The sequence below is a fragment of the Helicoverpa armigera genome, chromosome 10, assembly GCF_030705265.1.
Source record: "Helicoverpa armigera isolate CAAS_96S chromosome 10, ASM3070526v1, whole genome shotgun sequence".
NCBI classification, from domain to species: Eukaryota; Metazoa; Arthropoda; class Insecta; order Lepidoptera; family Noctuidae; genus Helicoverpa; species Helicoverpa armigera.
This window is the reverse complement of record NC_087129.1, coordinates 7,403,114-7,427,571: the sequence shown is the minus strand read 5'-3', so window position 1 is coordinate 7,427,571 and position 24,458 is coordinate 7,403,114. Positions and strand designations below refer to the sequence as shown.

The 24,458-nt window shown below is 34.5% G+C and overlaps 5 protein-coding genes and 1 long non-coding RNA gene across 6 annotated transcripts; 3 read left to right on the top strand and 3 right to left on the bottom strand.

Moving 5' to 3' along the window:
- Positions 1 to 364: 364 nt before the first annotated feature.
- Positions 365 to 2,524, top strand: LOC110372306 (ER membrane protein complex subunit 10). The gene is made up of 5 exons (XM_064036543.1): positions 365 to 513; positions 599 to 766; positions 1,144 to 1,415; positions 1,682 to 1,778; positions 2,002 to 2,524. The coding sequence occupies exons 1-5, from the start codon at positions 460 to 462 to the stop codon at positions 2,083 to 2,085; spliced, it is 675 nt and encodes a 224-aa protein (XP_063892613.1). The 5' UTR covers positions 365 to 459; the 3' UTR covers positions 2,086 to 2,524.
- Positions 2,525 to 4,987: 2,463 nt separating this feature from the next.
- On the bottom strand, positions 4,988 to 6,958 carry LOC110372305 (DEAD-box helicase Dbp80). The gene is made up of 2 exons (XM_021328920.3): positions 6,799 to 6,958; positions 4,988 to 6,512 (listed from the first exon to the last, which is right to left on the bottom strand). The coding sequence occupies exon 2, from the start codon at positions 6,501 to 6,503 to the stop codon at positions 5,103 to 5,105; it is 1,401 nt and encodes a 466-aa protein (XP_021184595.1). The 5' UTR covers positions 6,504 to 6,512; positions 6,799 to 6,958; the 3' UTR covers positions 4,988 to 5,102.
- Positions 6,959 to 8,988: 2,030 nt separating this feature from the next.
- Positions 8,989 to 13,218, bottom strand: LOC110372336 (uncharacterized oxidoreductase YrbE). Its single transcript, XM_021328960.3, has 7 exons — positions 13,062 to 13,218; positions 12,366 to 12,451; positions 11,849 to 12,100; positions 10,942 to 11,249; positions 9,761 to 10,000; positions 9,381 to 9,536; positions 8,989 to 9,254 (listed from the first exon to the last, which is right to left on the bottom strand). Exons 2-7 carry the CDS (start codon positions 12,443 to 12,445, stop codon positions 9,115 to 9,117), a joined length of 1,176 nt encoding a protein of 391 aa, XP_021184635.2. The 5' UTR covers positions 12,446 to 12,451; positions 13,062 to 13,218; the 3' UTR covers positions 8,989 to 9,114.
- A 1,609-nt stretch (positions 13,219 to 14,827) lies between these two features.
- On the top strand, positions 14,828 to 16,089 carry LOC110372352 (uncharacterized). The gene is made up of 2 exons (XR_010276850.1): positions 14,828 to 15,175; positions 15,376 to 16,089. It is a non-coding gene; the product is annotated as an uncharacterized LOC110372352 (long non-coding RNA).
- Positions 16,090 to 19,649: 3,560 nt separating this feature from the next.
- On the top strand, positions 19,650 to 21,223 carry LOC110372309 (uncharacterized). The gene is made up of 2 exons (XM_021328923.3): positions 19,650 to 20,836; positions 20,914 to 21,223. Exons 1-2 carry the CDS (start codon positions 19,787 to 19,789, stop codon positions 21,184 to 21,186), a joined length of 1,323 nt encoding a protein of 440 aa, XP_021184598.3. The 5' UTR covers positions 19,650 to 19,786; the 3' UTR covers positions 21,187 to 21,223.
- Positions 21,216 to 24,440, bottom strand: LOC110372308 (coiled-coil domain-containing protein 22). Its single transcript, XM_064036694.1, has 9 exons — positions 24,340 to 24,440; positions 24,178 to 24,300; positions 23,928 to 24,099; positions 23,586 to 23,844; positions 23,222 to 23,502; positions 22,898 to 23,122; positions 22,675 to 22,814; positions 22,426 to 22,591; positions 21,216 to 22,195 (listed from the first exon to the last, which is right to left on the bottom strand). Exons 2-9 carry the CDS (start codon positions 24,225 to 24,227, stop codon positions 21,977 to 21,979), a joined length of 1,512 nt encoding a protein of 503 aa, XP_063892764.1. The 5' UTR covers positions 24,228 to 24,300; positions 24,340 to 24,440; the 3' UTR covers positions 21,216 to 21,976.
- Between the last annotated feature and the right edge of the window lie 18 nt (positions 24,441 to 24,458).

Sequence of the window (24,458 nt, the reverse complement as noted above, 5' to 3'; positions counted from 1 at the left end):
AGATTACAATTCAAGTTTCTTCGCGTTTCTTGTGATTCCAACGTGTTTGACCGTTGCTAAAAAGTCTGTTAACAGGAGATCTTTTACTCAGTCTCACCATGTAGAATACAGGTTCTCAGCTGCATCTGATTAGACAAGAAGCTAGAGCCGACACCAACATAGTTGGGTAGGTAGATGTTATATAATAAAACTATTTTAATTTTCAATTTCCCGCTCTTGTCCTCACATTCGCATATTTTTCAACCATGTTATATGAACACTGGCAACACTGATCAAAAATGGCAATTTCATCAACTGTCAAATGAGTTTCTGTCAGTCACTAGTCAATGTCATTGTCATTATATGTCATGCTATCACCAGAGTGCACCGTACTGATAAAATCCGATGATAAAATCTGATTCTGAAATTCATTCCTACAAGGGAACAGACAAACAGAAGCTTTATTTATAACAGTGAAAAATGATTTCACAATCGTTTGCAGTTATAGCGCTCCTGGGATTATTCAAATACGGGGTACTAATTTTATTTATTCTTCCAATACTATGCAAAAGCAAATCCTCAAATTACAAAACTAATTGGATTGCATGTTCTGTTACAGGCTTGTATTGACTATGACGGATGGCTGAACATAAAGATAGAACACTCATTAAGCTGTGGAGATGAAAATTATTGCTCGAGAGGCAATATAGCTTTGAAGAGTATTCGAGCAGGTGCCTCAGTCATTGATCAAATTCCTTTTACGAAGCAGCATATAGAAGAATTGAAAGTATGTATTATTCAGTCAATCAATTAAAAACCACCCCTATTCATAAACCATACACCATACAAACCATGTGTTGTAAATAAATGAGCCCATTAACATTCTTAGTTGTATCAACAGCAGGAAAATATGTGATTCATAAATTATGAGACAATATCTGTCATAATCACAATATTACTGAGAGAACAAATGTTCAATATAGTTAATTTCGAGTTGTCAATCTGTCCAAAGATTCTAACTACTAACTAATACTTTACATGTTGTGTGATTTCTGCATTTTCACCTTTATACACTCAAAGTTTACCTAGAAATTCTACTCTTCTAGTCTTTCATGCTTTATGCATGCAAAGCATGGTTTTTCATAAAATATTTAAACTTTCCAGAGTATTGCAGAAACTGATGGGTTCTACACCATAAGAACAGTGGTGACATCTGCTGAAAATAGTCACGGCACTGAATTCTTTTCATCAGTCAAGGCTGGAGCCTTCCTTGCAAATGGCCTGTCTGATGTAATTAATGCTTGGGTATTGCCCAATGGAGCAGTTATAGCTGTCAGTTTCCAAGTGACCAACTCCTCGCAGCCATTGCCCAGAGAAGGCAACAATTATAGAATTAACTCTAACTTCTACCTACGCTATGTTGAACAAGCCCCTGTGTAAGTTATAGTTTTGATAAATATTATTTAACTGTTTACCATTATAAAATTCTAGCTTCCAACAGCAATTTCACTGACAATCCGATAGAAATTCTACCTAAAAATACATAAAAAGCAGCCTGTAGCCTTCTTCAGCAAATGAGTTATCTAAGACTGAATATTAATCAAATCAGACCAGTAATTCCTGAGATATTCTAATGAAGAAACCCTTCAGCTTTGTAATATAAGTAAAGATTAAGCTATACCAAAATACTTTTTTTCAACAGCCCTGACACAGCATCATACATCCAAAAACTAGAACGTGAAAGGGAAGCAAGAGAGAAGGGTGACATGAAAGACAACAAATCATTCTTAGCCAAATATGTAAGTATCTATTTAGTAAAGTATAATGCTGATTTAATGTTCTTGCAGTGTACCTGCAAATAAACCTCAGAGAAAACACATTCAGTAGTCAATAAATTTATCAATTACAAATCAGTAACTTTATAAGGACCCCACAAATCTGCTACACAAAATACGACTAAAATAATTCATTATATGGATGGTAATTATTATACAACAACTAATCACCTCTTTCTCTTTTCAGTGGATGTACATTGTGCCTATTGCAATATTTGTCATGATATCTGGAGCAAGCAACCCAGAGCCAGCAGCTCAAGGGGCACGATAAACCAAAGAACACAACTGTACATTATGAACTTCAATAAATACTAGAACACCTTTACTATTAAGGTTAATCTTATTTATGCAAGGTTATCATATTCAGCATTATTTAAGACTGGTCATTATTTAATGGTCTGAGACACATCCATAATCATCTGTCTAGCATTTTCCCTAACTATGTTGGCTTCAGATATTAGTAAAGCAAACTGACCATTGCTGATATAAATTTTTATATGTAAGATGATAGGATAAATTGGGTAAGGTTACATTGTAAACAATTAAATAGTTTTTTTTTTTTAGTGCTGTGTAGGATAATAGTATTACTTTCAGATTGTGTTGCAGAAGTTACCACATTATTTATGAACATTACATTTCAAATGTCTTTCACATGTGTTGGGTTATGCAAACAGTTGTGTGAAACTATTTATTAAAAATATAATACCTAACCGAATTTTTATTTAAAAGTACCCAATATCATCTCAGTCCAGTACACCCTTCCTTGTATCTCACATTTTTAACAACAACTGCAACAAATATTAAGACTGCGTCGTGCAAAATAATACAAAACGGCCGTCACAGTTAAAGGGATATCACCAATACTATTATCAAAATTACTATAAAAAATATGTATTGAGCACCACAATGACTGTGTTTACAATTCATCGTTGGCAAAAATTATAATTATTGTCTAGTTAAAATAACAAAAATGTGTAAACATGGACAAAAATCTTAAAATAGCACGTTCGTATTTAGTTGAATTTTGATAGTAAACTGTTACATTTTTTCACAAACTTTAATGCATATCAATCTATAATAATCATACTACAATTTGTCGTTTTAAAATTTTCGAAAATGTAGCTTGGTTATTTTAGACATTATTTTGTTTAAAATTGGGCCGCTGCGCGCCCTGTTTTGAATCATACGCAACGTACACCGGCCGAAAGTTCAGTCGTCCACGAGAGCTCGGAGAGTGGTCACGTCTCATCGGGAAGCGACGCGCCGATAACGATACTTCGCGATCTATTGTGTGTTTATACCTTGCCAAACGCAAACGCAAACTGTTGAATAAGGTAAGTCATATTTTTTGAGTTGTTATTATATTGTGCATATCTATGTTTTATTTATACTATTCAATGCATATTTTTGTAACATTTTTTAAAATGTTGTTTTAGTAAAATGGGAAAACTTAAGGAAAAAAATTATAAGAAGAAAGTTGGCGCTAATTTACGAAAAAAAAAATGTTCTCGGAAAAAGTACGTATTTCTTTTTTTTTATAACGGATATAATCTTTTCTTCAATTTTTGTCAAACATTCGTTATGGGTATCGTGTAATAGGTTTTTGGGGGTGGCGATTGCAAATCTGACATCAATTTTAAAATTCAAGATGGCGGATGCTAGTTTTTGTCAAATATTCGATATGGATATCGTGTAATAGGTTCTTGGGGGCGGCGATTGCAAATCTGACATCAATTTTAGAATTCAAGATGGCGGATGCTAGTTTTTGTCAAATATTCGATATGGGTATCGTGTAATAGGTTCTTGGGGGCGGCAATTGCGAATCTGACATTAATTTTAAAATTCAAGATGGCGGATGCTTGTTTTTGTCAAATATTCGATATGGGTATCGTGTAATGGGTTCTTAGGGGCGGCGATTGCAAATCTGACATCAATTTTAAAATTCAAGATGGCGGATGCTAGTTTTTGTCAAATATTCGATATGGGTATCGTGTAATAGGTTTTTGGGGGCGGCGATTGCAAATCTGACATTAATTTTAAAATCTTTTACCATTTTTAGGAGCAAGTCCGGATGGTATTGTAGAAGAGGACAAAATTGTGGAAATTAACTGTCTTTATTCAGCCAGAGACATGAGTGTTGACGATGGCATAAGAGAAAAGAGAAAAGGTTGGAAATAACTATTATATTTTTTGAATGAGGATGATACATTCTTGTGTCTTTTACAGTTTCTTTTTATGTATTCTCACACAAATTTTGGTCAGCTGATGACAAATTTGGAAAATCAACATTATTTTTTCTGAAATTTATTAATGCCTTTGATTTCTCATTTTTTATTAAAAAAAACTACAACTCTTCGGTACAACCTGTATAATAAATTAACCACGTTTCTGCGCTTTAAGTATGTTTTTGTAAAATTCTTATCAAGTTGGTTTACGTCAGGTTAAATTAAAGATTTTTTTTATTACAGATTGGTTTTATTACAACAACCTACCCATATATCTTACCTACTTACTCACCTACCAAACCAAAATTCGGGTCTATAACCCGACGTACGTTCAGCGGTTAAAGATCCACCCTTTTAAACTTGAATATATGTAGTTATCGGCACGGATATTGGGCTCTCGGCGGAAGAGTGGGGATCGCTTTGCGCACTGTACACATAAGGCAATAAACCAATAAATCGCTTCTGCGCAGGTGAAGGTCATAGCCCAATATCCGTGCCGATAACTGTACCTATCCTATTACAGTAACTTGGGGGTGATTTTCGAAAAATCCAAAAACTTGTCTTTTTTTCATCATATCATTCAAATCCGTTCAGTAGTTTTCGTGTGAAAGAGTAACAAAAATTCATCCAAACAAACTTTCACGTTCATAATATTAACAGGATTAGTTTTATTAATCGGATTTATGTACCTACACAGAACCGTCAAAATATTCATTATTCGTCTTTTCAATTCACTCAATACACTCAAAATTTAAAAACTCGAAGTTACACTCAGTCACTCAAATTCTAAAAATCCTGACTTACTCACTTCTGCCATGCAACGCAAGCGGCCACCGAGCGAACTTGTCGTTGTGTGCGTAACGACGCACACAACTAGCGCGCCGCAGTAAATACCTATTTTCCGCGCGCCGTGTTCGCTCGGCGCAGTCTTAATACAAAACTCATAAATACAAAATTAATTATTTATTCAAATATGTATGTTACTTAAACAGTGTAGTACTTAAATGTAAGCTTCAAGCAATCATAATAATCCTTAACATTATGATAACAAAACAAATGCTTCTCAGGCACCAATTTTTTCAATTTCTTCTGCATCTTCAATATCTAGCAATTGAATTTTCTTCCCAAAGTGAGATTCAATCTCTTTGCAAATATTCATGGTTTGAGAGGAGTCAATTAAATTTATTGCAATACCAGCTTTACCAAAACGACCAGTGCGCCCAATTCTGTGCAAGTAAGTTTCACAATCAGCTTTCTTTTCCATATCCATAGGCATGTCAAAGTTAACAACCAATGTTACTTGTTCAACATCTATTCCTCGGGACAGCACATTTGTAGTGATCAGTACCTTTTCTAAACCAGCTCTGAAACGATCAAGTACTGCTATCCTTTGTTCAACTGTCAATTCACCAGATAATACAGCTACAGAATGTCCATCTTTCGACATTTTCTCAGACAGCCAGCTAGCAGTTTTTCTTGTATGACAAAATATAATTGCTTGACCAATTGTTATTACACCATAAATGTTACAAATGGCTCTGTACTTCTCTTCTGGGTTCTTGCATTTGACATAATATTGCTTTATATTATCCAGAGACTCTTCTTCACGCAAAAGTCTGATAATGATGGGATTGGGAACAATAATTTCTGCAAATTCCATAACAGCAGCATCATAAGTAGCAGAGAAGAACATCATTTGACACGTTGAAGGTAAGCATTTGTGAATCCGAATACACTGGTCTTGATGGCCTTGTCTATCAATCATCACATCAGCTTCATCCAGTACAAATACTCTAATTTTAGTCATATCAAACATGCCAAATTTGACACCCCAATCAAGCATTTTCCCTGGTGTTCCAATTATAATGTGATCAGTGATCTTAGTTCCTCTAGGTACCTCTTCACCTCTCACAGCATACTTCAATTTGATCTCTGGACAGAATTTTGCCATTTTGGCAGCAACTTCTCCAGTTTGAATAGCTAACTCATAGGTAGGACTCAAACAAAGAACTTGAGGATAATTTTTACTGGAATCAACTCTGCTTAACATAGCTAACACAAAAGCTGCAGTCTTACCAGTACCTGACTGAGACTGAGCAATCATATTTTGTGGCGGGTCAGCTAACAGGGTTGGTAAGGCAGTCTCTTGAATTTTAGAAGGAGCATTGAAACCCATAGCATAGACACCTTTTAAAAGATTGGGTTTCAAGTGTAATGCTTCAAATGTCTTTACAGAATAAAGAGGAGAGTTTGGATCTTTTCTCTGAACTTCTATGTCCAACTTGGACTCAACTAAGCCTTGTCTTATAATTTTCATCAAAAGCGAAGTGTCGGCTGGGTTAGCTGCATCAGGGGATTCATCAGATTCTGCAGACTGATTGAGAGGCTGTTTATTTAAACCGAGTCCAGCTATTTTATTTGAAACCTCCAACTCTTCAGCTTTTTGTCCCCATTGATTAGCCATTTTGAGAATCTGCAACAACATGTAATGTTTTATCGTTTTCTTGTATCAATCAACAAAAAAATGATATGCAAAATGACAGAAACATGCAACAACTTATTATTTATTACTGCTTAAGGAGCAATTACTTCTAGAAATCAAGAATGACAATGTGAAATCAAATTTACAGTCACGTAAACTAAAAGTTTTCCGGTACGAAACACTGTGTTAAAAAAGTTAACCCAATCACTATAACTTAACTAAAACAACATCTTAGCTAGTCCGGTATACAAAAGGGACAAGTTGAAGTTGCGCTTACCTGTTAATTATTTGAGTGATATTAGAAAACAATATTCAACGGCCATTCAACTATAACACCTAAGCAATGCGTGCAAATTTCTAGAATTTGACAATAGGATAGACAAAGACAAAATTAAATGACATTGACGAGCGCGGCTGCGGCCAGCCACAGCTTATATAAGCTCTATTTCAGTATGTACGAATCATATGAATGTACTCTGTGGCTCTAGCTTCTTATGTTATCAAAATGAAGATTTGGCACAAAGGCTAGAACGCCATGCGATTAAAAATTTTTTTTTTTTTAAAAGTGCAAAATGCAGAGTACAAGAAAGAAGCTACCTATACTCTATCCACGGAAGCAAGAGCTAAAAGGTAAACAAAGAATGACACTTTTTCAAGATGGCGGTATAACCCGACCGATGACAAAATCACAGATACTGCGAACATTTTACACAAAAATGTGACGTTTTGCCATCAGTCGGGTTATACCATCTTGAAAAAGTGTCATTATAGAACTTTACTGGACTCCCCTGGCTGGAGGCCTTAAAGGCCTAGGCATCCACAGGGAAAAGACCGGTTAAGCAGTACACGGCCTAATAGGCTGAACTGCGAGATGCCATACCAAAAAAAAAAAATCTGGACATATCTAGTGCGATAAAAAAAAGGAAAACGACACGACCATCAACCACCACGGTATTAGGCGCTCTCTAGACCAGTGGTTCTTAACCTTTTTGACATGAGGAACCACTTAGACTAAAGTTTGTCTTGCCGGGGACCACCTCATCGGTTTACCTAAATTAGTACTCATTTCTTTATTAATTATCAAAAAAAAAACTTAATTTTTGGGTCAGTTCTACTCAAAGCTAAACGCGTGTCGGCAGTTGTGTAGGTAAGCAAATGCAAATAAAGAAACACTTGCCTATGTAATTTTCAAATGCGCGAGCGAAGCGAGCGCGAAATTTTTATCGGACTTAAACCACATATTACGTAAAATGTAGCCTAAACGTACTTAACTTTTTGTTTGTTGACAAATGCAAAAATAAGGGCATACAGTTTCTGAATACGCGAGGGAAGCGAGCGCGAAATTTTTATCGGACTTTAAACAAAAATTACGTAAAATTTAGCCCAAACGTACTTAACTTTTTGTTTGTTGACAAATGCAAAAATAAGGGCCATAATATAGTTTCTGAATACGCGAGCGTAGCGAGCGCGAAATTTTATCGGACTTAAACCAAATATTACGTAAAATTTAGCCCAAACGTACTTAACTTCTTGTTTGTTAACAAATGTCAAAATAAGGGCATATAGTTTCTGAATAGGCGAGCGAAGCGAGCGCGAAATTTTTATCGGACTTCAACCAAATATTACGTAAAATTTAGCCCAAACGTACTTAACCTTTTGTTTGTTGACGAATGCCAAAAGAAGGGCATACAGTTTCTGAATACGCGAGCGAAGCGAGCGCGAAATTTTAATTATTTTTTAAGAGTCAAAACCAAAATTACGTAAAATGTAGCCCAAACATACATTTTTATGAATGGGGGGGACTAGGTACGACACACCCGATATACGTCCATGCGAATACCCCCGCTCGCAAAATTAAGTTAGATAACGTATAGCAACGTCGCGAAGCTGAGCTTCGCGGACCACTTGGAATGCCTCCAGGGACCACCAGTGGTCCGCGGACCACCGGTTAAGAACCACTGCTCTAGACGATCAATGAAAATGACCAATATTATTCGTTGTGCAAAGTAATTGTTCCATTTTTTACAGAATTTCAATACGTAAGTATCTGTCGTAAATAACGTTTAAAGAAACGGGAATAGCGAGTTTTATTATCATATCGGACGCAAACAAACTTTTTAGCTTTATCTATACTGATGTTGTAAAGCTGAAGAGTTTGTTTGTTTGTTTGAACACGCGAATCTCATTAACTACTTGTCTGATTTGAACAATTATTTCAGTGTTAGATAGCCCATCCATCTATTGTTGGCACTTTTTATCTTATTGACAAAGAAGGAGTCGGCAATAGATTTAAAGAAGCTTTAACTATAATGGAACTTTGTGCAACTGACACTTTGGGAAAGTTGTTTGTAATCATGGATATAATGACCTATTCAAGTATCGGTCATTACCTTACCAGTCAGCCTGTAGGTATATTCTATCTTCAACTAATATGTATGGACACAATGCAGAATTTAAAAACAACATGTATTTGTAAAGTATTTTATTATTAGATCAATAAAAAGTGAAAGAAATATTCACTAGACAGTCATATTTTTACATTATTCGTAGGCAGTTTATCTCCAGTTTTTACAAATCCGGATCTTATAGCTGTTTATGAGTAGTTGGCGGGAATTTTGTCGTTGCTCCAGTCGATCTCGACGGATTGACCGGTGCGTGCGCTGTGTTCAGCAGCAGTTGCAATCTTACTGATGGCGAGGGTCTGGTAGTCAGTCACTTCCATTGGAACTCCACCTGTTAAAATGAAACAGTTGTAAATTTAATAAAACTATTTAAAGAGTAATTAATTAATACGGAATTTTAAAAAATGCTGAAAAGATTTGGAAGGATAGGATAGGCGACGATCGCAAAGATACTTACGGGTAACGACGTCCAAGAAGTGTTCCAATTCGTTTTTGTATCCTAGCTTGAAGCGCGATGGGAATGAGTAGTAGATGGGGGTCTTCTTGACTCCTTCGTGACCGAGGATCACCTCAGTTGAGTGGCAGGGTCTCTCGTTTTCAACCTTGATCATGCCTAGAAATAAGTTTAAATTTATTCATTTTGATGTACCTAAGTATTTTACACTACCTTATGAAATCATTTAAACGAGTATTATTTTTTAAGAGTTTGATTGTATAGCTAGCTAGGTACAAGAAGAAACATTAAAGCTTAAGTCGGTTTTGGACCTTAATGTTTAGCTTTATAATTTTATAATAGAAATAGAAAACAAATGCGTGCAAAGGAAAAGTTTTACCAACCTTTGTTTCCGAAAACTTCCAATCTCTGGTCATATCCATATGCAGAGTAGCGACTGTTGTCACCAAGCACGACAGTTCCAGACGGGAAGGTGAGTAGGAAGGCGATGGTGTCGAAGTCATCAATAGCCTTGACTTCGGGGATAAGGGCGGTGGCGGAGGCCTGTACGCGGATCGGCAGCTCGCCGAGCACCCAGCAGGCCATATCGAAATCGTGCACCAAGCAATCGTGGAACACACCACCTTAAATAATGTGAAAAAAACGTTAGAATCAGAACTAACTAGCGTCCTTACATCATTAAGGAAGTATAGGGAGTTGGCATTGAATCGTGTGTACAAAGTCAGGGCCAACGCGTGTTTGTTATGAAAACTCGTACCTTACTAATTTACTAATCTATGTATACTTCTACATACTAATAACATAATAAATATAATAATTTTTCGTTTCTTTGTACCCCCCTCAAGACTTCGAAATTACTGAACCAAATTGGAAAATTCTTTCACTGTTGGGAAACTGGACAATCTATGAGAAACACAGGCTATATTTTGTCCGGGCACGGCCAGAAGTTACCTCGGGAGGCAGTGAAATCATGAGAAAGAACTAGGACTAATAAATTGAATTTATTTAGAACCAGGCAGTTTGTCTATTTGCTAACAGTCTAGCTACTCATATGTCGATGAAAATTTCCATACTGCGTCTGCTAATGACATAACAGCATCATGATAAGCTAGCTTACTATTATCTGCATAGTATTGTTGATGTTGGCATTGCCTACAAATAAATATCTAATTCTTTAATCTTGATGATTTGGCGACTTATTTTATGACTATTAATGTAATATATCATATACATCAAAATAAATGTTTTATCTTTCGATTGCTGTTCGACACATGAAGTCAAAGCTGTGAGTCAGTTACCTATACGCGTCATGCAGGTACCCTCTTAAAAGCCCTTCCTCTTTATTAAAAAACTATAGATTTTACCCACGTCCCATATAGTAACAAAGCCTACTAACTACTTTGATCGGAGAAAAATATAAAGCCCTTCTCGATAAATGAGCTGTCTACAACTAAAAAAAAAAACTAATTGGATCTGTACAGTTCCTAAAATGCGTTCATCCAACCAAAGATCCTCAACATGCTATATTATTAAAGGAATTTAGGTAGGTTTTTAAATATCTTACCTGATGTTTTCAAGTAGTCAATGGACGGCAGCGGTGAGTCTCTGGCGGTAACTTTCAGGATTTGCACGTGTCCAACGTCTCCGTTCCTCACTCTTTCCTTCAAAGCCCTGTAGGCGGGGTCGAAACGGCGGTTGAAGGCGGAGAAAAGGACGCGACCCTTGGCCTTGGCAGCCTCGTAGCACTTCTTGGTGTCCTCGATGTTCTCAGCAATGGGCTTCTCACAGAAGACATCCTTGTTGTTAGCGATGGAGTTGACAACGATGTCGTGATGTGTCCATGTGGGGGAGCCGATGAACACAACGTTGACTCTATAAGAAATACATAATCGTTGTTTAGAATACCCAGTCGTTTAGGTAATCATCGAATGTTTTTTTTTCAAAATACAAAGGATATATCGGGTGTGTCGTTCATAATCACATTAACTGAAATCGTTAATATACTGGTTAATATATGTCGATTAACACAAAGATAAAATAAAAATACTTAAAAATAAAAAAATGTTTTTTTTCAAACAAAGTAAATGGAATAAAAATGTGCAAAAATTAGAACACCATATAAAAGTCAGTCATTACTTAGTTAGAAATTCTCCCTTGAAAACTGACAGCTGTCAACTGATCAAAACATACGATACTCCTAACTTTATCTCTGCTTTACACATGATGTTGTAAATTATAAAAACGAAAAATGACTCCTGTGGTTTAACCACTGAATGGATTAGGTTATTTTTTTTACAATTCGCCATAGAATATCATAAAGTATATGCGATAGGATTTAATGTGATTGTGAACGACACACCCGATATTGTATACATATAGGTATAAGGATGGTGTAGGTATAACGCGAAGTGTGTTGGTATACAAGTGCCACATGTTTAACGACATAAGTACGAATATAACGAAAAACTTACTCTTTGTCATTGTAGACGCGCTTCGCTTCAGAAGATGGGATCAGAACAACTTTGTCGCTGAAGTTCCAGTATTTCTTGAGATCAGCAAATCTTTCGGTGCGGTCATCGACGATGTATTTGAGCACGATGCGGGGGCTGTTGATGATGCTAGACAAATGGATGGATCCAGCGCGGCCGAGACCGAAGATAGCGGCGACCAACGGCTTACCCTGGGGCTTGACATCAAGGTTCAGAGTAACATTGTTCACGTACCTGTAAACAAAATATTCCATATTAAAAAAAAACATCAATTAATTAGTACCATCTACAGATCGAGTTAAAGACTTTATTACTTGGGACATGTTCTATCGTCAATTTCGGGACTGCCTAGCGGTGTCGTTGAGGTAAGTAATTAATTTCAGGTTAAAAAAAAATATGTAGATTTATTAGACTAGGTAGGTATATAAAATAGACGTAAGTAACTAAGTACCTAAACTTAGAAAACTTAAAAATATTATAGAAAACATTTATAACTTACTCGGTGTGTAAGTAGTCGTCCTTCGGGTAAGTTTGAGGTAGGTTGTAAGGGGAAGGTCCGCTGAACTTTTTGGTTGCCATGTTTAACTGAAAGCATAAAAATATTGTTAATACCGTTAATCGCACTCGTCCATAAATAGTCTTCTTTTATTTCTCTATTCACATCACTTAACTTTTGTATTTAATTATGAAAATAATTAATATCTTTATAATACGTATAAAAAATTCTATTAACAAACTCCTTGTTGAATGTAAAATTGTTATTTTTTTAACCGTCTTTCCACAACGGAAGATCTCAATTCAGATATTTGTATTTTTGTAATCTGAAAAGTATCTAGTTAATGTATCTACATCATATGTTAGATACCGTAACACCTAAGTAGGTAGGTATCATTCATTTAAAAATTGGCCTGTTAACCATTTCGTTTTAAAGCGCTTCCAAAATTACGAATTACCAACTTATTTTAAAGAATGACTTTGAAATGGAAAAAAAAACTTGGTTTAGGCCCATTTTCATCGACAACATAAACAGCCGTTTTTAAAAAACAACTGTTTACTTTGAGAATTGAACGAAAAAAATCATAGCCAACACTTTATTTAGGAAAACTGATGTTTATGTTTTCGGTGAACTTGGGTCTTAGCCATGGGAGCAAATAAGGCCGATTAAAAATAATAAAAATATATTGGTTTTGCTTACCAGAACGAATCGAAGGAACGATCTACTTACAACAGCCGCGCTGGGTATTGTGACATCTAATGTAGTGCGATCTTGTTTTTATACTAAAAACAGATACAGATATTCGCGATAACCGACGGGTCATCAATACTATACTGTGGGGAGCAAATCTCTATCGAATTTTATAATAAACTCCATGGATAAGATAAACTGGTGAAGTGAATCCACCTAGACCACCTGAATGCAGATATAATATGTATTACTATCTAAATCTAAACTAATAAATTACCTATACCTTACGATAACGGTGGAAAATAACTGTAATAAATTAATGCCTACATATCACCCCATATTTTGTAAATCATCATAATAAGTAGCTTCAATCGCTTGGCTTATCCGACAATCTTGAGTTTAAGCATGAGTTGAAGAACACGAAAAGGGATTTTAGGTTTGCTTCAGAATCTAAACACGTCTGAAAGATCTGTTGCAACCCTTGCGGAGGAGACTATTACAGATAGTCTCCACTTGCCTACGGCCTTACTAATTAAGGATGGAAAGAGAACATTGTACCGAGAGCAAAACAAAATAAGTAGAGGTTTACGATTGTTCATCTAAATCAGTCATGTGTTTTCGTGGAAAATTCTTTATTTGTAGTTTTTCAAATTTACATAAAAAAATACGTATTTGTCGCATCTTTTTCGTTGATACCAAAATTGCAGATTTGATTTTTTTTTTCAAAATTCTGATGTCGCTTCCTATGGCTCATTGAAAAGTGCCTTAAGTCGGCTATCAGTCTATCAATGATAGGGTGATAGCAACCAAACCAACATAGACTTAGCTAGCTAATAGAGTCTACTTACGTAGTAACTATTCAGTAATCTCTTACCTTTGTCGATTTTCTGCTAATTGTTACAATTCTCTAACGATTATCTTAATTATTTACTTGGCGGACAGGACAACCTAAAAAACCATGAGAAGGAGAATCTTTCTTTTTTTAAGAATTTCAAAAATGGGGAGTTTTGTATTATATTGATGTGCTTTTTTATTTTGTTTCTATTCCCTTTCTTTCTATCTTGTCTTTCCTAGAGTTTGTTATCCACATAACAATCCTCCTGATTATACATATAGGTAATAATAATAAGTATCTATTATGTAATTTTACGTAAGTACCTAATTGTAGTGATTACGATTTGTTCTTAATTATTTTATGGTTGTTTTTCAAGTATGGTAGGTATGTTGATGTTTATAATTGTTATAGTGCTCCCTGATTTTGTATAAGGTTATCATGGCAAATGTAAACAATTGCCGATGACGGTGAACCGGTTAGCATCACCAGTTAACCATAGATATCAGAAGTGTAACCGATCTTCTTAATAAATACTTAGTCAATATTTGTTGTATATCTTGTTATTAATTTTTATTATTTTTTGGTTATAAGAAATGAGGAAACAAGTTGCTATTTAGGGCCAGGCTCACATAATATTACCGCAGAAATGCTGCGTATGACGTTGTTTGGGGGTAAGTGATTAGATACGTCATTTTTCCATAAAAAAGTGGTAAGTAGGTATTCTAAAATCGTGTGATCTTAAAGAAAATACTGGGCTGTCAAAGAAGATTTAACTAAAAAAACAAAAATGACAGAATCGGAAATCGGAGAAAACTTTTTACAAATAAATTCTTGTTTTTTTTAATATAAAATGTATGATAGTAGTGCGCGCCGGCCTTTAATTAAGACCTACCTAACTATATTAAATTAATTTTATTACATCTGCCCTATTAGCCAGTCTGTGTTTACTGTTGATTATGATAACATGTCACGGTGTAGTGCTCGCTATCCTAGTCCTAGTCACAATTTTAGATTTAACGTGCTTTTAGTTTTTTTTTTTCTACAATTTCCAATTTTTCCGGTAAAACATTTTCAGACTTCAGACTCTCAGCAAATTCCTTGTCTTTATCCATCCACAACCTAAGCTGGTTTTCTTGTATCTTATTATAAACTTTTGGCCCGATATTTTAATTCGGTATGTGCGACAAATAGAGCTGTATTGATGAAATTTTTGTGTTCCTTAGGTGAACATCATAGTCATAATTCTAGCTGGACTGGTCGTTTGGTATCCACTTGTCACCTAAGATGTGTAGGTATCATTAATTGCCAGTTGACCTTTTAATATAGGTAATATTTAAATTGAAGGTTAATATAATTAGAGACGAAGATACTGCCCGGCAGTAAATTACTACATCCCAACAATATAATTTACTACATATTTATAGTTCTATACAATAAAGAGTACAACTATATCTACATATTAAAGAGGAAACATTTATTTGTTTGTAGGTACCCTAAAAACATCGAAACTGCCGAACCGATTTGATGACGGCAGACAGAAGAGTATGGAAGGAGTAAACACGCTGCGCCGATCCCAAATAAAATTAGGATAAGGACAAGAGGAGGATGATGATATACTATTGAAACTATCCCCGAGTGACAGAGTGACAGAGTCCATTTTTTTTTTTGAAATAAACGTTTTTATCCTTTTCTGTCACTTAATAACGAATCATTTTGTCCGCAAATGATTTACGATTGCAAAATGATTGTACAGCAAACTACCATATAGACCAAAATCACCAAAATAGCAGACCAATCGCACACCAATCCCAATCAAATGTCACTCGAATACGATTGGTCTTTTATTAGTAGCAGAATGCCCGATATGGTTAAAACTGCTATTGCGATCATATTGCGATTCGATTTCTATTCGATTTTGACATTATTAAGTTAGGAGAATCGGGCCCCAGAAGTTGTAAATCTACAGTGCAATGAAAGCTTTGTTGTTGTTACATATGTGTTTACCTACATGTTTCGATAATAGTTTTTAATCTGAAATTTTGGGGTTAAACAATCAAAAGGTTATGAGATTTCATTCCACCAATCGAGACAGCAATCGATGGAATAAATGTTGCCTATTATGTAATTAGATTAGATAATAGGCTTGAAAAGTAAGTAGTCAATGTTTTTAATTAGCCTAAATTACTGGACTTTGCATTTTCATTCACGCTTATTTTACTTAACACAGTTACGTACGCCCCCGCTCCTGAACTTTAATAGATTATTATAGTTTAGTTTAGAACGCCAAGCTCCGGTTTCACTGGCTACCAATAAAGTGTCAGTTAATTATTTCACTGTTAATGCTAACTGCCAGATAAAGGCTGCTATAATTGTTATAATTTCTCCCAGGTAGGTAATGTTACCCAGGACCTGTGGATCCAAAAGTTATAGGTAGATTAGGTATCTGTCATATAAGTTCCTGACGCTATCAGAGACTAGGTACCAGTTACCGGTGAAACTGGCCATAACTGTTTCTCTCGTCGAGTCTCGGATAGCTAGTGTACCTACCAAGGAACTGCTGTCTCCCAACTGCTGTGGTTCAATTGTTTCTATCTTTCTAGCTAGACGCAGTCGTTTTTGTTTTCGAAATAATATTTTTCTTTTTAACAAATCGGTTAAAATAAACAATTAATTTGTTATATCTTGGAGTTAAGTGATAAACGTGATAACTGTAACCCTATAACATAATAAAATTTAATATAATTTGATAACAGACAGCTACTTACGTATAACTATAGCTATTCCATATCAAACAACAACATTTTATGTGTTTATGTGTTCTGTAAGCTATATTGTAAACAACGATGATAAAGTGTTATGCGATTGTCCAAAAGTAATGGGAAAAATAATATTATCGTAATATTTTTTTACTGCTGATAATTTCAAGGTTTACCATATCTGCACCAACAGCCAAGCATCAAAAGCAGCAAAATTATAATACAAGAACGGAATCACCAACTAACTATGTTGGGATCGGCTTCCAGTTCCCATTTCTCTGCATAAATAAGTAGTCTCCATCATCATCATCATCATCAGCCTATCGCAGTCCACTGCTGGACATAGGCCTCTCCAAGTGCACGCCACTGAGATCGATTTTCAACAAGTAGTCTTACTATGATCTATATCGGGTGTGTCGTACCTAATCACATTAAATCCGAAGTGTAAAAAAAAATACCTAATCCATTTAGCGGTTTAGCCACAGGAGTCATTTTTCGTTTTTATAATTTACAACATCATGTGCAAAGCAGATATAAAGTTAGGAGTATCGAATGTTTTGACCAGCTATAAGCTTTCAAGGGAGAATTTCCGTTGTTTCTATTAACTGACTTTTAAATGGTGTTCTAATTTTCGCACATTTTGATTGCATTAATTTTGTTCGTAAAATGCATTTTTTTTATTCTTGCGTATTTTTTTTATTTTGTGCTAATCGACGTATATTAACCAGTATATTAACGTATTTAATTTAATGTGATTAGGTGCGACACACCCGATATAACATTTTATCAGCGTTCACCAGTCTCTGCCTGTCAGAAATAATCTACTCGTAATCACTAGGCATTTTGTTGGAAAACAGTAGGCGTCAATTTTATTTTCCCGGTATGTACCTTTCTTAAAGAACTTATTATATTAAAATGATTATGTCCATTAATGAATGTAGGTGTACATCCGCCACACAGTAAAGTTATCGTAGACATACATTTTAAAAGCGGATACATTCTTCCAGCAAGTTGAGGTCTTTTACGGGGCAGTTTTTCAAGCACTGATTGTTTTTTTTATATTAACAGTTTTATTATATTAAAATTTTAAAGTGTTAAATAGGTATACATGACAACACTCAAAAGTAAAATGCGACATAGACAAAGCGTAGCTCCGCGCCATAATCAAGTACGTCCGATAAATGCGCCGCCGCACAGTGATTCACGCTCCATACAAAGGCGGCCATAAATACGAAACTCACAAATACTTTTAATTTATTTATTTTACACGTTGAAATATATTAAGAGAAGTGTAAATTATTAAAATTATAACATATCCACATTCATTAAAAAATATATCATTACTATTTAGGTGTAAAAATGTCTCGCAGTAATTTTGTTTTAGACGATAAACCTAGAACATGTCATACTGCGACTTTTAATGAAAAATCTATATAAATAATGGTTATTTATATTAAAAACAACCATAAATGAATAAAATAAAACAACAAAAATACACGAACAACCTTTTTTGCAAATACACACAAAACACAAAATATACCAGAATACATTCAAGCTCAAAAGTATTTACTACAAACAGATAACAAATCTAGTACAATTTTTGATAGTACACCTTTTGTTTTGACAGGAACTTTCGTAAACCTGTTAGGAAGGGATCTGAATGAAGAAGTTGATGGTTCAACTTTGTCAGACTTCTGAGATACATGTAACTCAATTCGCTCTACATCAATATTTTCAACTACATTCAGCCAATCTGAATATTTCTCTATAAACTTAGACCTACTACGATTTGATATTGCCCAATAATGAGAAATTCGTTTACAAACATTCATAATTTTATTACTTAAAGTCTCTAGTTTGATATTTTCGATGTCATCCGAAAGGCACGATGTTTCTGTAAAAGTATTCAGGACATGTTGCATTTTCATTTGGACTACCCTCTTTAGAGTGCCAAATGTCAAAAATAGTCGTCCTCGAAACGGAACATTTGAAAACTTTACCTAAAACAACATGAAAGCTGAACTTAAAATATAAAGTTTTTTTCTTTACTATGGACATGCATACTTTGACACTCCTTTAACCCAAGAAGGGGCAGAAAGATGCAGATGAAACTTATATGGTTTTATAAGAACATCCTCTTCATTCGAAAAACATTTGCCTCAAGTGCAGCACTGAGCAGCAAAAAGTTATAGGTCCAAATGAAATCAAAGTATACCAAACAAATCTACAAAAACGCTACCTTCAATAAAAAAATAAAATAAAATATTAAACGCATTAAAAAAAATAAAAAAGTAGTTGATAATAGAAGTACATACCTTGGTCTTGGACCTCCATACTGTCACCATACGTAAACACTTGATTTGGAATAGTGACACTCAAAAACAAAGTGTTAAGTTTTGATGACTCACACGTTGCGATAATTAGACTCGAGATGCGCTAACTTCCGATGCACAAAAGTGAATAATAAGTTGACCTTATGACACTGGTATTTAGAGTTTTCGGAAGATTCTTAACTTGTTAATCACTTAGTAAGTAGATCTAATGGGGATAAGCCGATGACATTTTTCGATTTATGGCCTTAGAGTGAATCACTGTGCGCCGCCGCGCCGCGCCGTTATGCAATGGAAGGTTTTCTGTTTAGGTTTCTGTTCAAAAAGAAAAATAATTAAGTAGCCAACCAAGAAAGTGATAGATGGCGTTGAACCTTTGCGAAAATACCAACGTTTGAAAAAAAACATTGCGCCGAACCCTTTACGTGGCTTGGTTCAAAAAAGTCCGATTTCTAGATATTGGGCCTTGCTACAAAAACTTAAACATCTGTTGAACACTTGATAGGATTCATTAGAACACTTGTCTAAAAATATTGTGTTTTTTTTTACAAAACTCATCACTCGAGTCATGACTCAAGTCCGGCAGATTCTTAGGCGCTCTCTAGACGACTAATTAAATTGCGCGATACCTTACTATGCGTGGTGGTTGTCTGTTACTATTATTATACTCTGTGGTTGTTGTCGATGTCCGGACGGGTTATTGACATTGACATTTCAGTTAACCTATAAATAATTATTTATTTTATTCTGACGATATTTTTACTGAAATACCGAGTGTATTCCACAGAATTAATATAAAAACTATTCCTCACAATGTTACGTAATTGTCGAAAAGTTTTTATTAGGAATAACATATTATGTCCTGTCATTATTCAGAAGAAGAATTTCTTAACCAAAGAATACAAATGTACCGATTCTTGGAATAACATGAATTCTTCTCCTGTATTTAATAAAATAGTCATTCATGATTTCTACAACATACTCGATCAAAATTATGCTTCGAAAGGCGTAATCAGTGCAATAGATGTTGATTTGTTCGCTAATGCAATTAAAGATCCCAGTCACCTCGAAGAACTTAAGGACCTGCTCCATAAACTTAGGACAACTGCCGAGACAGGTAACATGTTAGACTCAACACATCAAGCCACTATTAGGCATTTTTTGGAGTTTGGTGATGTCAAAGAACTGATAGAAATATTAAAAGATCCTCTTAACTATGGAGTTTTTCTTGATGATTACACTGCAAATATGCTTTTGGACAAACTACTTACCATATCAGACTTCGAACTTGCTGCCAGAGTGGCTTCATTAGTAATGCTTCAAGAAGAATATAATAATGAAATAACATGCACTTTGTGTCAGTACGCTTGCTACAAGTACATCACTAGCTACACTCCCCCACCACCGGAAGAACCACCAACAGAGAAAAGTAAAAAGGTTGAAGAAATTAAAATTAGAGTCAAATTCCTTCGAAACCCTTACTTTGATGATCATTTTGACATAAATGATACACTCACATTATCGGGTAAAACATTGGCATGGATCTCAGAAAGGGCTTCCAACAATTTAAACAATAACTTGCAACTTATCGGGTGGCTAATCTACAAAAAATATGATAAATTATCAGTTTTCTGTGAAAAAATTAGTACTGACAAATCATTTAAAGTTTACAAAGAAGTTACAGAACTTGTACAAAGTGCACATGATGCTGCAGAAGCTGAAATCAAGCCAACATTAGAAAATGTAATTTCAATACTGAGCAAAGCAGAACAGAACTCTGACACATTGGAAAAGTCACTGGAAGTTGCTATTGAGAATGCTATCAACAAATCACATAAAAATGATGTATCTCAACAAAAACAGGTAACTGCTAATACTCTTCACAAAAAAAAGTATTAATAAAACTAACACATTACTAAAATATTACTTAATAATTTCAGCTGTACCAATCCTGGGCCAAATTAAGAGATGAAAAACTTGAAGAACAAGCTCAAAGACTGGACAGAGCACGGCGAATACAAGTCATCCAACAAAAACAAAATGAAATGAAGGATCAAGAACAAAAATTGTGGTTCTTTGAAAACGAAGACAAAATAGACCTTCAAATAGAAGAAAAAGAAAAACTAGTTGACAAGTCTACTACAAAGAAGACTGCAACTAAAAAATCTGAAGAAAACTATATTCCACCAGAGATTTTGCCAAGAAGGAAGTAGTCATAAGTTGATAGAATAAAAGTTTAGAATACTTAAATATTAATTTTATTATATATAATAGATAATTTTGGCATACATAACATTTGATTTAGCAGATCATTTCTCATCATATTTATATCTAAAATCATATTAGAAAATATTTTTTTAATCCAAAAAAAGCTTTACTTTCCAACTTATAATGTAATATAAACAGTTTCACCAGCATTCTGGGGAAACTTCCTGTACCCAGATAAAATAAATGTAGTTTTTTTGGCCTAGGGTATCTCATATACATGGATTTAAGATTCCACTACAGATTGATGACTGACAATGTGTGACAGATAAATATGTATGAATTACAAAAACAGCAGCTTTAGCACATTTAGCATCTTTCAGCACATATTTACGCACATGAAAAAGTCACTCAAACATTTGATTGCCAATCTATTTACTATTATATCTATGCTCATATACAACAAATAATATACACTTCCTATCTTATCCTACTAATATTATATGGTAAGTAGATACCCTGGATAAACACATGGGCTACTTTTTATCAACTCACCACGTAAGCAGAAGCTAGTAGATAAATAAGAGGGAAATTACCAGTACATAAGCAACTTTAAAGTCTAATTTCTTTAAAGCTATTCAAGATCAGTACTATGTCTCATGGATGCATAAGGAATAAATAAATTTCTAAATATCAATACTTAGCAATACAAAAACTAAAGAGAAAGGCCTGAGTAATAGTAGTGAAATGAAATGCTCCTTACACATCACAATTCTTGCACATGTGTTTAAAAAATAATTATCCCTCTTCCTGTATCTTAGCAAGATCAAGTTGTATTTTCCTTAGAGTATCCTCAGTTCTCTTGGCTGTCTCAGTCTGAATGTTCTCTTCTAAATCAACTATGTCCCTGGCCAATGTACCAGTATCATTCACAAGGGAAACAATAGTGTTACACTCTGAATGAAGCAAGGCCAGCAGCTTGTATGCCTTCTTAGCTTGGTCATCTTTTTTAGCATCCTTAAATAAAGGAAAATAATTAATAGTCATTAATTCTACGCGGTTATCTATATATATAAAAATGAAACCTGCTTTCCGTTGTCACAACATAACATGAAAACGGCTTGACAGATTTGGCTGAAAATTAGAGGGGAGTTAACTTAGACCCGGGAGAAGGTTTTAGGATAGTTTTTGTCACTATCCGGCTACGGGACGCGGGTGAAAATTAGTTTCAAATAAATAATACTTACCCTAAAAAGAGTCTCATCAGCTATTGAGAAGCATCTATCAAGTTGACCTTCTAAGCTATTTATTTCTTTTTGCAACTGTCTTGTGTCATCAAGAATCTTCTTTATCTCCATGTTCTGCTTATCTACATTACTTATAATTTCTAAAATCCTTTTTGTGTATATGGACCTACAAAAATATACATAGAGTATGAAAAAACTGGCAGATTGTATGTGCAATTCAATATTTGCATATATCCCTTTACCAAGTACCTTTTATTTCCTCCCCTTAGCTTGGCATAACTCTCCTTTAATTGGTTCCCTAATATTTCTTTCTTGTCATGTTCTTCTTTCAAAGCCTTAGCAGTCTCTTTCAAGGTACTCAAGATTTTTCTGCACCTGCTCCTCTCAGACTGAAATTGTAGTGTGTTATTCAGCATATTACATGAATATTATTTATAGTGAATGATATAAGAACATAGAAAAATATACATACTTCTGTCAAGTTCATGCTATTAGTAATTTTGTCAATTTCAACCATAACAGACAAGTTTCTTGATGTTAGTTCCTCACTCTGTCTATGTAAGCTAGCGATGTTCATTTGTTCTTTTTCTATCAAACCTGCCACTCCTTCAGCATCAACATCAGTTATTCCAATGCTATTGAGAATGTTCAGCACATTTTTTAGGTCTGCATCAGCTCTCTCAAATGACTTTTGTGCCTGAAACATAAAAGTGTAAATTATATTCTTATGTTTACAGTTCGTTATAAAAAACTAAACAATATTACTTGACTGATAGGATCATGTAGTAAAACTTACCTGTGATAACTCAACCTCCATCACATTCTTTTCATTCTCAAGGGTATCCAACTTTTGCCTTAAAACAATAGCAGTTTCTTTTAACTCTTTCAGACTTTTAGTTGAATGTTCATTTATTTTAGCGGCAGGCTCTGTCTGAGTAATCTGTTGCTCTGTTTGTTTGCTTGGTTGTTCATTAGAAAGCAGTGATACATTCGTTTTGCTGAGTTCTTTAATTTTTAACAGCTTTTCTATGACCTGTTCATCAGGTAAGCTTGTATAGCTACAGGTAGAAGTTATATCTAAAAAACATTGAAAATTATACTACTATTTCTTATTATTTTTAAGAGAGGTTTGTACAAAATTAATATGTATAAAGTTTCACCTGCAGAACTAAAGTCACCAATTTTATTAGAATTAGGTTTGCAACATGGTGTGATCCAAATAGACTTGAGTTCTTCTCCAATTTTATTGCTAATATTTCTTTTAAGCAATGATTTTCTGTTGGCAGATTGTATATTTGTTGGTGCTTGTTTCCCCTCATTTGGTAATCTTTCTATTAAAAACATAAACACTTGTCTCAATTCACACTCATTGTGATATAAAAAGGTTTGATAACCAACATCATTCTTGTATCCAAGGTCCTGTAAAGAATAAAGTCCTCCAAATAATTTCCACAAACTTTAGATCAATACATAATCATTAAAGGTACTTAATGAAAAATTACCTTACAAATAGAAGCAATCTGAGAAGCCACTTCTATTCTCTGCGATATACCCGGTGGCAGATTTTTTGTTACTTTAACAGACGGATTAATCGCGCTTAAACATGTCGACGCGGATTCGATAATGATGTGGACAGGTAGTTCATTAATGTTTTTGATCTCATCATCTATGTTGCTGCAAAATAATCCAGAATTATTAGAGGATGGACGAGAGGTCAACAATATCGTGGTTCCTTAAATCATAAGTACTTACATATTTAGCTGTCGAAGGAAATGTAAAATAATGGAATCAACTTCTTCCATTTTTAAGCTCACGTTCTTAATTTGTTTCAATTCTAAGCGGAAACTTAAATAAAAATAGCTAATCTAGATGAATGTATAACTTAGTTAGATATCAGAAAATAAGAGCAATAATATTACAATAAATAACTCAGAATTATTATTTGGTACAATACAAACACTTTTCAATCAGTTGACATTCTTGCTTGACAGAATGACAGTCGACTTGACTGACAGGTTGAAATCGAATGGGAA

Coding starts and splice junctions, on each gene's coding strand:
- LOC110372306 (XM_064036543.1), top strand. CDS start 460: ATGATTTCACAATCGTTTGCAGTTATAGCGCTCCTGGGATTATTCAAA. Junction 767..1,143: donor AGCATATAGAAGAATTGAAA/GTATGTATTATT, acceptor TAAACTTTCCAG/AGTATTGCAGAAACTGATGG. Junction 1,416..1,681: donor TATGTTGAACAAGCCCCTGT/GTAAGTTATAGT, acceptor TTTTTTCAACAG/CCCTGACACAGCATCATACA.
- LOC110372305 (XM_021328920.3), bottom strand. CDS start 6,503: ATGGCTAATCAATGGGGACAAAAAGCTGAAGAGTTGGAGGTTTCAAAT.
- LOC110372336 (XM_021328960.3), bottom strand. CDS start 12,445: ATGGCAACCAAAAAGTTCAGCGGACCTTCCCCTTACAACCTACCTCAA. Junction 12,101..12,365: donor GACGACTACTTACACACCGA/GTAAGTTATAAA, acceptor TTTTGTTTACAG/GTACGTGAACAATGTTACTC. Junction 9,255..9,380: donor CTTCTTGGACGTCGTTACCC/GTAAGTATCTTT, acceptor TCATTTTAACAG/GTGGAGTTCCAATGGAAGTG.
- LOC110372309 (XM_021328923.3), top strand. CDS start 19,787: ATGTTACGTAATTGTCGAAAAGTTTTTATTAGGAATAACATATTATGT. Junction 20,837..20,913: donor ATGTATCTCAACAAAAACAG/GTAACTGCTAAT, acceptor TAATAATTTCAG/CTGTACCAATCCTGGGCCAA.
- LOC110372308 (XM_064036694.1), bottom strand. CDS start 24,227: ATGGAAGAAGTTGATTCCATTATTTTACATTTCCTTCGACAGCTAAAT. Junction 23,845..23,927: donor AGATTGCTTCTATTTGTAAG/GTAATTTTTCAT, acceptor TATTCTTTACAG/GACCTTGGATACAAGAATGA. Junction 23,503..23,585: donor TGGTGACTTTAGTTCTGCAG/GTGAAACTTTAT, acceptor AATGTTTTTTAG/ATATAACTTCTACCTGTAGC.